Source organism: Meles meles, chromosome 14, assembly GCF_922984935.1.
Source record: "Meles meles chromosome 14, mMelMel3.1 paternal haplotype, whole genome shotgun sequence".
NCBI classification, from domain to species: domain Eukaryota; kingdom Metazoa; phylum Chordata; class Mammalia; order Carnivora; family Mustelidae; genus Meles; species Meles meles.
Genome location: NC_060079.1, coordinates 83,948,434 through 83,964,544, shown reverse-complemented (window position 1 = coordinate 83,964,544; position 16,111 = coordinate 83,948,434). Strand labels below are relative to the sequence as shown.

Sequence of the window (16,111 nt, the reverse complement as noted above, 5' to 3'; positions counted from 1 at the left end):
CAACGAAAGGTTCGCGGTCCCCTTCCGCCTACGCCCACCGCTCCAGGGGTCCCTCTGGATTCATCTTTGGCATTGATAACAGTAAGTCCTAAACACCCACAAGGTCATTCTCATCACGACATAAATAACACGCTGGTGTCCACCAAGCCGTTCTGTGGTCAGGCAGGGTGAGCACAAGAATGCGAGCCCCCTGCCCCCCCCAGCCCCCTGCCCCGGTAACCAACTTACTGGCTGTCCTTTTGGTCCAGGGGGTCCAGGCGGGCCCTGCACAAATACAAAGAAATTTATAAACTGTTTTCTCTATCCCAGGACCCAGATAACATCTGCTGGAAAGCTCTGGGAAAGCCATCCGCCGTGTGTTTAGAAGCCCGTGTGGTGTGTATAGAGGTTTCGGGTGCGTTGTCTGGCCGGGGAGGACGCGCTGGAGGCGGACGGCCGGGTCAGGCCTGGCTCTCAGAACTCGCCGGCCGGCCGTGGACAGCTGTTCTGGGTTTGCGTCCCTGAGTTCAGACTTCTGAGTCACCCGTGTTCTACTCCCGCTTGCTCGGACACGTTGCACAGTCCCAGGCCCTGTCACTGCGGAGAGGGCTTCTCCCGACCTCCTCTGGGGGTCCCCTCGGAACACCATGCAGCACGTTTTGCTGGGGGGTCGGCAAATGTTTGCGACCAGAATGCACGGGCAGGCCCACACGGCCGGGATGGGCTGTTGCGGACATCGCTGTCCTTCTGCAAATCCTTCCTGTCAACACGACGCTTGGGATGAGGCTTAAGAACCCGCCGCCGTCGCACCAGCTCAGGGCACCGCGGGTTCCCCGAACTGTGCATGTAAAGAACAGCCCTCGGTACGCGTGCTGCGAGCAAAGCCGACACCAGCGCGAAGTAGGAGAGCTAAGAACCGGGATCACGTAGCCCTCACCTCCCTGGCTTTCTGCGAGCAGGTCTCTCTCCTGGAGCCGAATGTCTCCTAACGCTGCCCGAGGCCCGTCTGTCCTACGGCTACACTTCTGGGCTGGTTTAGCTCCGGGCCCCGGCGCAGCGGCGGAAGTGGCCTCTCCTTTCCGGTTCTTCCCTTCCCTGCAGCAAGCCCTCCTTCACCCCTGCACTTGTCCTGTGGCCCTCACTGCGTCATTCGAGCGCCAGGGTCGGGAACACCTGCAGACCGCCCTTCACGTGGGGCACCGGCGCCGTCTCGTTAACTGACGTCTAATACCTCCCTCGCGGTGATGGCCACGCCCGCAGAGCCCACTGCCTCCTTATTCACCTACTGCACTCGGATCTGCTTTCCCCAGGGAGGACAGGCCCCTGGCCAGCGGCGCGCTGTGGGGCTGAGAGCTTCCGTGGGACTGGAGGGGCGCCTGGCCAGCACCAAGTCAAAATGGACAGGGTTGGTGTTGACCTGGTGGCCACGAATTTCAAGTCCTCTTTCCTCATCCTTAACAGTAGCAAAATGCAGGCAAAGGATGACATGTTTTGTCTGGACTCTTTCTAGAGGGACCACAGGCATCCCAGTTGTACGTGAGGCCTCCACCCATGTGAACGCTGGAGAAGCAGCGTCTCCAGAGGACGCCTGGACAGCGGTCCAGGAGTAAGGACTTACCGGTCTTCCCGGAGCTCCAACTGGACCCATCTGTCCTATAGGCCCAGGCCGGCCGGGGGGGCCCTAAGGACAGGCAGCAAGAGGAGGCCATTAAGAACGGAAGACTGGTATTCGGAGTCCGAATTCTTACACTTCTTCCTGGAACATCCACTAAGAAAAAGGGAACTTACCTGGAAGCCAAGCAAGCCAGGCTCTCCGGGTTCCCCCTAGTTGAGAAGACATAATGGGAAGCGTCCTGGTTTTTAACTAAATCTTCAGCTCTAGTTACATTTTCTCACAACCAGGGACTTGGTAATGTTACTTCCACCGGGGGCACCGTGACTACGGGAAAGGGGAGCACCCCCAGCGGAACGTGACCCCGATGGGACAGCGACGGGTTTGCACCTCATGGTGGTGCTGGTGGTTCCGCCACCCTGGGCAGCCCCGTCCTCACACCCTCACAACTCAGCCCACTTGGAAAGCACCCTTGTCGGTCAGGAGTTCACCCCGATCACTAGTGGCACGGCCCGTAGCAAGCGAGCTTACCCTGTATCTGTCACGGTCCACGCTCGACAGGGCGTAGGGCTCGCCTTTCTGTCCTTTGGGTCCTTGGGGCCCCTAGAGGAGCGCGCACCAGAGACAGAAAACGCAGAAACACATGTTAGCCTTCAGGGCAGCAGTGCTCATCGGGGTGATGAAATATTGACCTTCACGGGCAGCGTCTTTCCTTTATTTACGTTACTCTGAACACGGGTCACTACATTTGGCCACCAAGGTGAGAACTCCACTTTTATGTCTACCCAGTAGTACCTTCCTTCAAAGTTAAAACAGAAATATTTTATAGGACTTGTTATTCTCCAAACACCAACCAAATGCTCAGGAGACAAATCCTTTAGGATATCAGCATGTTCTTTTTCTGCATAATCCTGTTTTTGTCTTGTCTTTGGCGTGAGGGTGCTAAAAATACTAACACGTATGCCCTGAGGCACCACTTTTGGGTTAGATACTGGGTCATTCCCCAGAGCTGGAGTCATGACAAATGGACATGGGGTGTACGCATACACGAGTGTGTGTACACGTCTTCTGGTGCCTGCGTATAAAATTAGTATTTTAGGGACACCTGGGAGACTCAGTCGGTTGAGCCTCTGCCTTCGGCTCAGTCGTGATCTCAGGGTTCTAGGATCAAACCGGAGTTGGGCTCCCTGATCAGCGGGAAGTCTGTTTCTCCTTCTCCCTCTGCTGCTCCCCCTGCTTGTGCTCTCTCTTTCTCTCTCTCGCAAATAAATCAAAATATTGAAAAATCGGTATTTTACAGTAATGGATATACTTATTGATAATGAAGTTTCATGATATTAGAGCAGACTAGAAGATGAGGGTCCTTGTGGAGAAGGTGGATGACACAAAAATGTCCCGGCCCAGGAAGGAGGACCTTCGAGGTTGGGGGGGAGGAACCCACTAGCTTAGCAGGAAACAGCAGTGGAGGGGGGGGAACGCGTGTCTGCTCTTCTCCAACCTTGGTTCTCCTACCAAGTCAGGTGTTGGCGGGACCCTGACTTGGCAAGACTTTGATGGCATGAGGGTCGTAATACAGTCCTGAAAACCATTTCAAGACTTTGCAAGGACCTGAGAACGGTGCACAAAACGGAGGGAGACGAGACCGTCTTCATCAGGAAGAGCTCACTTCCACCTGTCAGGGCTGGAGAGCGCTTGTCACGTCTCGGGTTTAGGATTGATGAGGGGATGACTCAGGGGCGTTCTGTCAAGCTTTAAGCTCTGAACCGATCGCTGTTACTGGTGTCACGGTGACTTGACATGCGGCCCAGGGGAGAACGTGCTGACGCCCGTAAGATGGCCTCATACAAACCGAGCCAATAATTTTCTATTCCGTTTACAGACTGGATAAGGAAATGAAGTTCTTTGGACCCAGGAAAATCATGCCGAGATGCCTGCAGGAACATCTCCTTCATCCTGACCGCCCCTCAGGACAGGGGCGACCTTCCTGGGGATGCTGGGGGCAGGTGGATCTTGCCCGCTCGCCCCAGCCGTGGGGCCCCCAGGAGAAAACCCACCGTTCTTGGAAAGCCTCTCTCTGACCCCTTCTAAAAGGGCCTTCTGGATGGGCCCACGGGAGGCGCCCGCCGTCCTCCGGGCCTCCACCGACATGGGCTGGCTGGCTTGCGGAGCTCTCTGGCTGGCGCGCACACGCGGGTACTCACCGGAGGGCCGTGGAAGCCCGGGGGGCCGGCGGGTCCCTGCTGGCCCACGTCTCCTCTGGTCCCGTTGCAGCCGTCATAGCCGGGTGGTCCTCGGGGGCCGCCTTGGCCGGGGTGTCCCTAGGACGAGAAAAGCCGGTGAGGCTTCCAGCGCACACACTGTAGCTCTCCCGCACGGGGCCGTCCGACGGCTCCGCATCATCCCGTCCTACTCGGGCCCACGGGGAAGGGAGCCCGGAGCGAGCGGATGAGGGAGATCGGGAGACAGAGGCGTGCGGGCACGACTGCGAGCAGGGAAAGGGCTTCCTGGCGAAGTTCTGTTTCCCAGGGGCGCCGGTGCAGAAGTACATCATCGCGGGTCTGCCGGGAGGTCTGTGTGAGCAGGCACACTTAAAAATTCTGGAAAACTTTCTAGAAGCAGCCGGGCCTGCAAGGACAACAGGGTGCCTCGACCTTTGGTGCCCAACTGAGCTGGGGTGGGGGGTGAGTCTGACAGAGCCATGTCCCACAGGCGGAAGACGTCCTGGCGGCCCGGAAGGGAGTTCAGATGACCCGGCCCTGTGCGGAGGGACCGACGTCCCCTCACTCGCTCTCCGGGGGGGACGCTCTGTTCTCGATTTTAAACTCGAACAGAAAGAAGTCAGACGTTCTGAGATGGTGGGGGTGCGGGAGGGAAGGCAACGTGACCAGATGTCTTTCGGACGACTGGAGACGGTCGCACTCCGTCCGCGGGTGTCCCAGTGCGTTCGTCCGGCTCCTGGACAAGCAGGGGAGGCCGGTGGCCCAGGGTGTCGTGCTGCTTCTTCCTGCAGCAGACGCTCCCACGTAAACGATCTTACCAGCTTCTTCAAAATTCTGACGTTCTTGACAGCGGACCACACGTACCTTCTAGAGTGGTTTTCGGAGGCCATGTTGGAAGCCTTTTAGACTTACTTTGAGAAATCTGGGACATCTCCAGATAAAGGGACAAATTCTACACAGGGAGCCTGGGCCCCAAATGATATTAAGAAACACGATGAGGAAAGTAGCGTTTTCCTTTGGTTGTACGTCTCTTGGCTTTTGATATCCAAAGCCATTGCTTTCGGGGGCGCCGTCGGATGACAAGAGACACAACAGGCTTCCGGTCGGCCGTCTCGGGGGTGAGAGGAACCCCGACCACGAAAGCTGGTCCTTCAATCTCGGCGGGAGCAACGAGCTCGGGGGGTGTCTGCTCACCATCTGTGGTGTTCTACTTTTCCTAAACGGAGCTCTTCACTCTGCTCCTGAACTGTCCACCTGCTGCTGGTCTTTCTTGCTCTCTGGAGTCCTTCAAAACTGTGTGTCAATCTCACATGAGTTTGAAATTGTTCTTGGAAGGAAAACTTTAGTGACATCGAGCTGATGCTCCTCTCGGTTCGGTCTCTACTCAGACACACCTCTAAGATCTGACCGCGCGTCCGTCACGTTTCACACACGGCCCCTAGATGGCTAAAATTAGCCCGGTCCCTCCATGTCACATTCCTGAGCTGCTTTGAGGTGGCAGGTGGCCCTCGAGCTCCCGTTGGCGCTGTCCCAGAGCCTGCGGCTGGCGAGTGGAGCTGTTTCGAGCAGAGTCCACAGAAGCCTCGGGTCCACGCGCCCTCGAGCCTCCCTCCCTCGTGGGACGACACTTTGTAACTTGTAAACTCTTTGCTCCTCATATTAAGTGACGACGAAGTAGAAAAACAAACTGAAATGATTCAGATGAGTTACAATATTTTCCCATGAGATCACTCCGTTTAAACCCAGATTTCAACTTCCAGCAGACCAAACGGATGGGCGGCCCAAGGAGCGCAGAGAAGCAGTTTAAAAGTGGGCGACTGGTTTGGGGCGGTTGGTAGGAAGACACTCTCCCTGTTTACCCTGGAAATCACGGATTCCTCACCTCCGCCAGTTTCTCAAGAGTCTGACTAATGGGGAAGCGGCCTCCCCGCCTGGTCACAGCTGCATGTCGTGACTGGTGCGTGTGACCCCCATCCAGGGGACGCCCAGGGTCCCCGCCACCCAGGCTCCGGGACTCTGCGGGCAGCTTCCTCTCTCTGCTCCGGGAGCTTCCTTCTCCTGGAAATGTAGCTCAGGCTCTGAAGGACGTGCTTGCCCTCTCCGCGATGGCTCTCACGCCCTCCTTCGTTCTACGAGGCGGCGGTCCCACTGATGCAGCCCCGGGAATGCGTGTGTGTGCGCGTGCTAACACGTCACAGGGGACACGGTGTGTGGACTAAGGGCCTGGACTGAGCACACGGTTCCCGAAGCAGATGTCCTGGACGTCGGCAGCAGCTGGCCGCGTGTGTGATAAACACATCTGCGCCACGGCCGGGACCCGCGGGAAGCGGACCCTGGGAAACCTTGCGGGTCCGCATGAATCAGGCTGTGACTCAGACCACTGTGTTTACTTCCGTGCACCGCAAGGAGTAAAGTAAACTAGGTCAGAACAACACATTTTACTGCATTTGGAGATTTTCTCAAGGGCGAACCCCGTCTCTTCTCGTTCATGTGTGGTTTGACTTCAGAGAGTTCAGGAACCTGCACGAGGCCCGGCGGGCCTTCCGCACCCCGTGGGCTCGGCCGCGAGGGTCCAGCTGCAGGATCCGGCGAAATTTCGAGGCTCTACTGAGCGCATCTGAGCAACACTCAGGGTTTCATCACGAGACAATGGCTGCTTCGGCAAAGGAGACTGGACGCCGGAGCCCAGTGCGGAGGAGCGTTTACAGAGGAAACGCTGTGCCCGATTCTCCACCGGACTCCAGGGGCAGACGGACGCACGTCCAGGTGGCCAGGCTCAGGGGACGCCCAGGGCAGGAGGCCCTGACGGAGACATTTCTGCGAGTCACAAACCTACTGCTTAGCACGAGTACCACATCTGAAAATCCCAAGCGTACAAAACACTTACGGGAATTCCATCGGCTCCAGGGAATCCAGAGACGCCTCTCGCTCCCTGTCAAGAAGGCAGATGGACTTACCGGAGGCCGGGACGCCCACCGCCCGTCGCAAAAGCGGGGAGAGGCCCAGCAGTCACCGTACCACGTCTCCTTTCGGTCCTGTGATCCCGGGCGACCCCCGCTCGCCCTTGTCACCTTTGCGGCCCTGCAGTCCTGGGAACCCCTGCAGGCCTGGCGGCCCGGTGTACCCCTGGGGGCCCACTGGCCCGGGCTGGCCCTGCAGAAACAAGAGAGTTGAGTCACGACCGGTCACGACAAACCACACGCTTCATTCTCAGGGAGACACAACGTTCCAAGAACGTCTGTGTCCTCGTCCACCTCCTGCCACAGTTGGAACAAAGTGACTTCTGGCTAAGAGAAGGCCTAGAGCTGGAAAAGAGAAAAACATGTGAAATGTGAGAGAAAGTCGTCCCAGACTAAACTGATGTTCTTGTGAAATGCTAGTACTGGGTTGGGATGAAAGAATCAACTTACTTGGCCTTTTTAGAAAAAGTATTTTCAGTTAAAAAGAAAACTCCAAGCAAATGTCTAAGATTTTGTCCCCATCTCACGAGAATGCCCGTGACAGGGACGAGCTGTGCCCTGCACCAGGCGTCACACGACCCCCGGACGTTCGAGCGACCCGGTCATCTCTCCTGTCTACACACACACCACTCACACGCATGGAGAAGTACGGGTTCCTGGAGCCTAGAGACTTGGGCCCGTAGCCACTGGACATGGACGGCGATTGTCGCAGAAAGACAAAATGCCGAGCGGGCAGGGACGTGGAAAAGTGGGAGCCCTGAGCCCTGCGCGTGGGAACGCGGACCGCCGCAGCTGCAGGGGCGCACGGGCCGTCCTTCGAGAATGGAACAGAGAAGGGCTCCGCGGCACGCGGGGGTTAAACTCAAACAGGCTGGGGTGGATGGGAACCCGTACTTGCACACTTGTGGTCACGGCGGCGTCTTCCAAAACCGCGGGGGGGTGGGCGGAGGCCAAGCGATCGCTAGAGAACGAGGGATAAACCCCATTATCCATTATCTACCCGGCCGGGGGCACGGGACGCTCGCCCTGAGCTTCGGTGCCGTCCCGCACTGCTCACTCCGTCGGGAGACGGCGCCCAGATGCGGGGGAAGCAGACATGGATGGAGTGGAAGACATGGATGGAAATTAAGGCAGAGTTGGTGGGTGCGATCTACCCCAAAGCTTGGGCTGCCGCCTCCTCCAACGACGGGGAGTTTTGGGAAGTCTCCTCAGGGCTCCCTCTAGGCCAGGGTGAGTTCTGGAGCCGGCGGGGTCTCTGGGTCCCCTGCACGTGTCCCAGAGGCTCCAGTCAAGGCAGAAATCACCAAATACTCAGTCTGAGCACAAGCACTCTACACAGTGGCAAAGCCAGGGTGATCGACGCCCTTGAAGGACGCAGTGAACGGGGCCAGGTCCCCTCACTTGTTCCCGCCTCCTCGAGGACGGCTGTGCTGGACGTGGGCAGCCTGACCTCGGACCCGCGTGAATCCGAGGCTCACCCCAGTCCAGCACTCGGGGGCCTCCTCACGCTACCTCTGCTGTAAGTGTGGGGACAAAACAGGCTCTGACTGGATTCTTACGGGGTCCCCCGCTGTGCTCAGCCCTGTTTTGTCTGCGGCCCCAGTCACGGGGAGGCTTGGAGCTCGTCAGCGTTTACACGAGCAGCCTTTGCGGGATGAAATGCTGATCGCTCACACCGTCACTGTGACCGTCTGCAAACTTCATGTCCGGCTGGGGAGACCACTGAGGGGGCACCCCCCGTCAACCAGAGCGGAAGGCGTGCGTCTCGGAGATGAAAACCCACGTCCTCCTCGTGCGCTCGTTAACCTTTTCCTCGATTCCCTTTGCTGGGAAGAGGGACAGCGACATCATGTACTCACTTTACTGCCATTGTCACAGGACTTCTCTTTAGCCTTTGTTTCTTGGAAGGGGAAGTCTGGCTTTGGGAGTAAAACCCGTCTTCCCTGCAGTCCCCGTAACACCAGCCGCTCTAGAGCGGCTCCCCGCACACTCACAGCGCTCTCCACCCACCGGCGCTGTCCGGTTCTAAAACATTCCCCCCTCCCCAGAGACGACTCGGTACCCACCGGGCAGGCACTCCCGCTGCCCCCACTCCAGCGCCTGGTCCCCAGCCAGAGTGGCCCCTGCTCTGTGTCGACGGGATCCGTCCGGTCTGGGAACATCCAGTATACGGAGTCCTAGGTCGGGGGTGGGGGCCTTTGGTGCCCGGCTTGCTCCCCTTCCCAGCACCTTCCTGAGGTTCTCGTGTGGCAGCGCCTCCCAGGGCTGCGTGCACGTCCACGGCTGAACAACACTCAGTGGACGGACGACCACCACTTGTGTACTCGTCCGCTGATGGACACGCAGGGTGTCGCCCCCGAGGGCTGCTGCGGTCACTGCCATGGGGGACACACACGCAGCTGTCTCTGTGAGCACCTGTTCTCTGCTCCTCGGGGCATAAACTCAGGAAGGGAATTGCTGGTCTTCTGGCAATTCTGTTTAACTTCTGGAGCCCCCGCCACGCTGTTCTCCACAGCGGCCATGCCAGGAGCATGCCCAGCAGCAGTGTGTGAGGGTTCCAGATTTCTCCGTGTCCTTGCTGACCCTTGTTATTTTCCATTTTTAAAAATCCTAGCCATCATAGTGGGTGTGAAAGACGGCGTCACTCTGAAGCCATGATGGAGCTTCTCAGGGACGGAGCATTTCACAAATTCCATCCAGCTTCCGCCCTGGGGAAGGGCCAGGAAGAGTCTGGAGAGACTCTGAATTAGACCTTCGTCCCAGGGGACTGGACGCTCGCTCTCGCCCACAGGACACGCCCTGTGCGGCTGCGGCTAAACGGGCATTGACGTCAAGGTCAAGGACCTCGCTGTGCATGTTTCAGTCATCAGGCCTGAGAGTTCCCTGAGGACATCCTGCCTGCCAGGGCACCCCCTGTGTTTGTCAAGACCGGCCAGAATGACCAGGGAACGAAAAGGATCTTCCTTTCTGCTAATGACCATCAACTCCCACCCTTACTGGAAAAGTCATGGTCAGAAAACCCATTTCCCTCTCTTCCCTTCCTTCTGCTGGAAGTGATGTTAGAAATCACCCCAGAAAGAGGAGGACTCTAGTTCGAAGACTTTGTGCCAATTTCTAAACCTCCCAAGATTCTTGCAATCTGGGGCGCCTGGGTGGCTCAGTGGGTTAAGCCTCTGCCTTCGGCTCAGGTCATGGTCTCAGGGTCCTGGGATCGAGTCCCGCATCGGGCTCTCTGCTCAGGGGGGAGCCTGCTTTCCCCCCTCCCTCTGCCTGCCTCTCTGCCTACTTGTGATCTCTGTCAAGTAAATAAATAAAATCTTTAAAAAAAAAAAAGATTCTTGCAATCTACTTGATAAAAGTATTTCCACAAAATACTTGTTTAAGAGCCAGCAGACACGGTGGAAAGGAGTGACCATGTGCCCTGACCCCGTCCGCTCCTCTGATTCACACCCCTGTGCTGCTTGCTGGGAAACGGGACGAAGATACGCGCCATTTAATGAGGTATCGTTGGGATGCAGATCTGTCGAGTCTTAGAACACCACTGATCTCTTTTTACCCCCACGCCAAACGCATGACCGGCCACCGCCCCCACTTGAGAGGAGACGACAGGGGCTCAGGAAGGTCCGGCACGAAGAGCCCAGAGTCACGCAGCCAGGTCCGGGAGTGGGCGATCCCTACGCCTCCTACCTGCCCCTGTGCACTGCCGCGGCTCAGAGCGAGGTCTGCGAGCGGCACCAGCACCCCCGGGAGCTGCGAGAAATGCAGGGTCCCAGGCTCAGCCCAGACCGTCCGGGGCTTCGGGGAACATGACCCCCAGGAGGTTACTCCGTGCGGTCCAGCGTGTGGATCGCTGCCTGACATCCTCCTCCTTCCCTTCCTGACATTCCTACAGAGGGACTGGTATTTTTTAAAAAAAGTCTCAAGTGCGAAGTTGGATCTTAGAAGAAAAGTTGAGCTTCCTGCATCAGGCAGAGGGAAATGTCATATTTTTGGGTTAAGGACTCCTTCTAATGCACTTTTCTCGGTCTTACGCTTCAGGGCTCTCTGCCACAGGCCAGAACAAACATTGGTCCCTGGGAGGATGGGGGCTGCTCCTCGCCTCCCCCTTCTTGAACTCCCTACGGGAGTGTGCGTGGGATCTGGGGTCAGCCTCGGAAGCCGAAGTCTGCAGAGACGGCAAGAATGAGTCCAGACTTGAATCCGCATTGCTTAAATACCACGGCTGCGGCCAGGAGGCCCTTCAAGCCCTGAGACACTTACGAAGCTTTCCTGTGTGGAGTGTTCACTCCTGAGAAAAGGTACAATGTCCTCACCATGGGGACACGTGGGACGGCTCAGGACTGATGGACCATGGGGGGCCTGTGGGTCGGCCACGCTCACGCAAACCCCAGGGGTGCCCTTTCCATCCAGGGCTCACGAGCCTTTCTGTTCGCGGTGGGGAGGAGGGTGAAAAGAGCTCCTGCATCAGGGACGGACAAAGAGGAACGTTTCCAAGGATGGAACTGCTTCCCCGCACATCAGGATTTTAAATTTACAGTATTTTCCTGACGGCCCAAGAATAAACTCTTCAGGACTTACGGGCCAACATGTGAATACTAGGAAATCCCTTCTCTTTCTGAAGTTGGCTCTTCCTGCCTCGCCTTTTATGGGCAGCGGGCCCCCGCAGACACCCCACATCCTCTCCAGTCCCCTGGGCAGCCCCTCCCTTCCTCGGCTGCCGGCAGCGCGTCCCAGGCCTTCCCGGCCCTTCCGATGCTTCTCTTCTTGGCCACCCTCTGGGGATTCCGGCCCAAGGCCCAGCTCATTAGAAAATACGTAAAACGGCCCAGAAGCTGGGAAGGACTACTTTTGTAGGATCCAAAAAAATAACTCCTTCCCTAAAACTTAGAATTAGCCTGTTCTCAGGGGTAATCATGACTACTTGTGAGCAGCTGCTTGACGCCCCGGCAGGATGAGTGAACACGTAACCCAAGCCGATGATAACGTGGAAATATTTGCACAGTCTCTAACCTCTACAACCAGCTAACAATGGGCAGCTGCGTTACCCATGCAAAGCAGACAGAGCTCATGTTAAATCTGCCACATTTTGTCTATAGCTTATTTCGTATAAGAGAACACCAGCCCTGCCCCGAGTACTATTCCCAATTAAGGATCCCACCTATTTAGGGTAGAATTATATGGCCCTGGAATCCCTGCTCTCCAGAATTACTTGGCACGGACCGTAGCAGTAGCATCTATGCAAAGGGAGCACACCGGCACGTGAGGAAACGAACCTTGACCTTCACCTTGCTCCACGTACAAGCGTGTGGTCAACAAGGGTGTTACGCTTGAACAGAAGAGCTAAAACCCTTCTGTTTCTAAAGGAGAACACAGAGAAGAGTCTTCATGACTTCGGGTTAGGCAAACTTTTCTAGATGTGACACGAAGATCATGAACCACATAAAAAAAAGTCGAAACCACTGAAAGGTCTGATCTTAAAGCTACCGTCAGGGAAAAAGGAGCAGGCGGCAGACATGGGACGTACTTCTGATGAATGATTTTTATCCACAATACAGACAGGGTGCCCAGACATCAAGAATCAGAGACACTGCAAATGAGATCTGAACAGATGCTTGCTCAGGGGAGGTGAACAGATGGAAACCAGGCGCACGGAAGCCAGTCTGCGCCACTGGCCACTGACGAGGTTCCCAGGAAGGACACCGGCCGCCCTGGGGCAGTGAGTCCCACAGGCAGACTCCTGTGGGTCCTGGGGAGGCCGCAGAGAGCCCCACTGGTGCAGATGCAGAATGAGGCAGCCTCTCTGGAAATGTGTGGCCATTTCTTATAAAGTAAAACGTGTGCTCACCATAAGACATGTCAGTAAATGCTCGCGGTGGTTTGATTTATTTTAGCCAAACCCCAGAAACCAATCTGAGTGTCCAACGGCTGACGGGGGGGGGGAACCAACTGGTACATTCGTATAGTGCGACGCCGCTCAGCCTTTTTTCCTGAGAAGGCAAAACCGGGCATGCGGAACGGAGCAGCGGTGGCCGGCGTGGAGGTGGGAGGGAACAGACCTGGTTTACACGCGATTCTGGTGCTGGTGACGTCTGTACTCATCTATCCGTATTCATGAGAAAGCTCTCTGGATAAAGTCAGCCTAAAAACAAAGGAACACACAGAAAAAGTCTTGTCCAAAGGCAGAGTTTCTGGAAGACGAGGCGATGTCCACAGGTATATTGCATTCGACCGAGTCCTCCTGGCACGTCCTTGTGTAAATGACTTTATGAGACAGATAATGTTCCATAAAGGAAGAAGAGCGAAGACTTTTAAAATGTCTTATTAAAAAACACGAAGCCCCGAGCTTTTTAAAAACGTCTGCCAGGGAAATGAAAAACCAAAAACCAAAAAACAAAGCCACAGAAAGGAGGCCTCATCTGGAACCCGGCCTGGGGAGCTCGAGGTGGGCGGAAAGGGGAGCTGTCCCGTGCTCAGCCCACCGGGGCGCAGAGTCCGACCGGGTCAGGACTGACCCAGGTTCAGGAACCAAAGACAGGTCCAGGGTGGCCCTGGCCTCCAGGAGGCTCCGTCTTCATACGGACCAGAACCAGACGGGTCACCCGTGCTTGTGAGACGCTGCTCACACCTTACCCCAAATGATCTGACCTGGATGGACTCACGCTGTAGGAGAGAAACAGTGGATCCCCTTGTTTCCTACCCACAGCAGCGGGACGTCTGGAAACTCTGCTCCTTCTAAAAACAGGCAGCGTGCAGACCATCGCGCCCAACGGCTTCTGCCCCAGCGCGAGGCCAGACGTTTTACAGTCTGGATGGGATTCTGCCTGGCGTGTGCTGGAGACGCTGATCTTCTGGGAAAGCCTTCGCCGGCCCCCAGCGATAAATACATTTCGTTCGTCGAAACAGGGTCGTTTGCCCAACACACCGACGTGACTTCCCAAGGCTCCTGTCCTCCGAGAAGACTCGGACTGGGGTGTGGATGAGCGAGGGCCCCGGCGAGCGCAGACGGCAGCGGAGAACGTACTGGAAGGGCCGACTCTGGGCCCGTGGCCTCCCGTGGGCAGGAGACGCTGTCACTGAGCGCTGCGGCACAGAACACAGCGCCAGGTCCCAGAACGTCCCCATCCAGCAGCCTTCGTGTCCTCATGAGTTCGAGACACCCGGGCTCCCGTCGACACGTACGCGTCAGAACGCGACAGTCAGAATATGCGGCAATCCGGGAGTGAACACCAAATCCCGCAACCACAGGTGACAGTCGCCCACGTGCACGGCCTCGGCGGCTGGTCTCCCGCGATCACCCTCCTAGGTCACGCTTGGGAAGGGAAAATGGTTTCTACTGCACGGAGACCTGAGAGAAGCTGAGCTCCACATGCCTCCCCTGGGGCATGGATTTCATTCTATTTTGGGTAAAAGAATGTTCCCTTCTCTGATACTGTACAAAGTGTGTGTCAGCCTTCGTGGTCGGGGAGCGTTGGCCTCACCTTCTAGAAGACTCTACTGGGCAGCGACGGTCATTTCAGGTAGAGCAGCATCACGTCACTTTTCAGCCGCGCATGTCTCTTCCCCCCGACCCCCGCCGACTGCTTTCGGAGGCTTCTCCGAGTATCCGACTTGGAAGGCCCTGGCGAGAGCGTTGGGGGCCGGTCCTCAGAGCCGCTCACCACCTCCCCTGGAGCTCACCAGCCAGGTGGCCGCTCCGGCCGCCCCAGACCCACTGAACCACAGGATCCCGGGTGACGTGGATTTCCTTTGGAGCCTGAGAAAAATCACCCCACGAGGGGTCTTGGCCCCACGACGGGTCTCGGCTGGCTGCCAAAGCGTCAATTAAGGGAAGTCTCGAACCTCAAGAATTTCTAGTCCAGCAGTTTTGCGGTGAGGAAGAAGGGCCTGGAAGTCCTTGGTCTTGCCAAGGTCCCCGAGACAACTCAGACGCTTCGCCAGGTTTGGGAGCCGGGGGACAAATCTCATCTCGGGACGGGAGTGGGGACAGTTCAGGGAGGCAAAAGGTCTTACCCGCAGCTCTGCGGACCCTCTGCCAGGACCACTTCACGGCGTCCTTATGATGGTGTTCCCCGTGTTTGTTCGGTCGTGGAGGGGGACCCCCACCACCGAGCCTCTCTCCCGCTGTTCGGCCGTGGCCGGGGACGCCTGCTCTCATTTTAAAACCCAAGGACGGCTCCCTCGGCCCCAGCAGAGAGGACTGTGGGAACCTTCAAGGTGGACGGGACCTGGAGCCCAGCATGCCTCCCCGAGGCCAGGTAGGCCCAGAAGCCGGCGGCTTGTGTCACACGGGCGGGGCTCCTGTGTGAGGAGCCGTGCAGGACACACTCCCCGCCAAGGGTCATGACCGACATTCCCAGCACCAACTCCCTTTACCCATGGGTGCCGGGAAGACGCCCACCTTCACACCCCGTTGTGACCGTTAGGACGAGTTCATGATTTCTGGGGTACTACCGACGCCCAGCGCCAGGGGGTGACCCAGTGGGGAGCTCGCGTGCTTGGGTTCCGTCTGCTGGGACCCCATGGGGTCACCTCTGACGTCGGGTCCCTGCCTCACTCCATAGCGGCCCCGCGGGGTTGCTGAGTGTGGGTCCCGCCAGGTGAGCTGGCTCTACCTGTCCGTCGGGTCAGGGGGACCGCTTCTTAGAGACCCCCAGACTTGCAGGAAGGAGCCCCGGTCTTACGAGGACTGTCGGATCGGATAAAGAAAAACCGTCTGTTAAAGTCAAGAGCCGGGAAGCGGGGCCGGGGCTCTGGAATGCCAGGGCTCCCTCGTCCAGGGCTCCAGCTCTGTAATCTCCGCACCACGCCGTCTGCGGACAGCAGCAGGTGATGCACGGACACGCTCCTGCCGCTTTCACAAAAACTGTGACTCAGGGGTAAAGGTGACGGAGGAAAGGGTCGAGTTTGCCAACACGGGTCTGTGAAAAGCTGTAAAAGGAAGATTATTCAACGCTTCCTGAACGTTTCTGTTTTAGGATAAAAACTGAACTCTCCATCCACAGAAGACACAGTCTCACGGCCTTTTACCGTCCTGGGGCCCAGGAGGCGGGCGGGAACGCCTTGCAGTTCCCGCGGCTGACACTGGGTGGCAGTCGGCCGCAGCCCCGCCCCACGTCCCACCTCAGATTTTCTGCGTCCCAGATTTGGAGCCGGGTCTGGGTTACCATGACCCCCTCCCTGGAGCAGAGGGCAGCTCCCTCATCTGTCACAGGGCGTGAGCCTCCCATGGGGAAAATTCTAATGAAAATGTTCACGGCAGGATTCCAACGGTGTCTACAGGGCACGTCAAACCCTGTTCTTCTCTTCCCGGGGCGGCCGGGCTAACCGTAACTCGTTTCGTA

General features: G+C 57.3%; 1 protein-coding gene across 1 annotated transcript in view; it reads right to left on the bottom strand.

Moving 5' to 3' along the window:
* Positions 1 to 16,111, bottom strand: part of COL4A2 (collagen type IV alpha 2 chain) — a 152,834-nt gene that overhangs the window by 49,438 nt on the left and 87,285 nt on the right. Inside the window, exons 5-11 of the mRNA XM_045977871.1 lie at positions 6,829 to 6,963; positions 6,698 to 6,742; positions 3,793 to 3,909; positions 2,123 to 2,194; positions 1,768 to 1,803; positions 1,598 to 1,660; positions 229 to 264 (exon numbers count right to left, since the gene is read on the bottom strand). Of these exons, the coding sequence (XP_045833827.1) occupies positions 229 to 264; positions 1,598 to 1,660; positions 1,768 to 1,803; positions 2,123 to 2,194; positions 3,793 to 3,909; positions 6,698 to 6,742; positions 6,829 to 6,963 (504 nt within the window). The remainder of the gene's footprint in view (positions 1 to 228; positions 265 to 1,597; positions 1,661 to 1,767; positions 1,804 to 2,122; positions 2,195 to 3,792; positions 3,910 to 6,697; positions 6,743 to 6,828; positions 6,964 to 16,111) is intronic.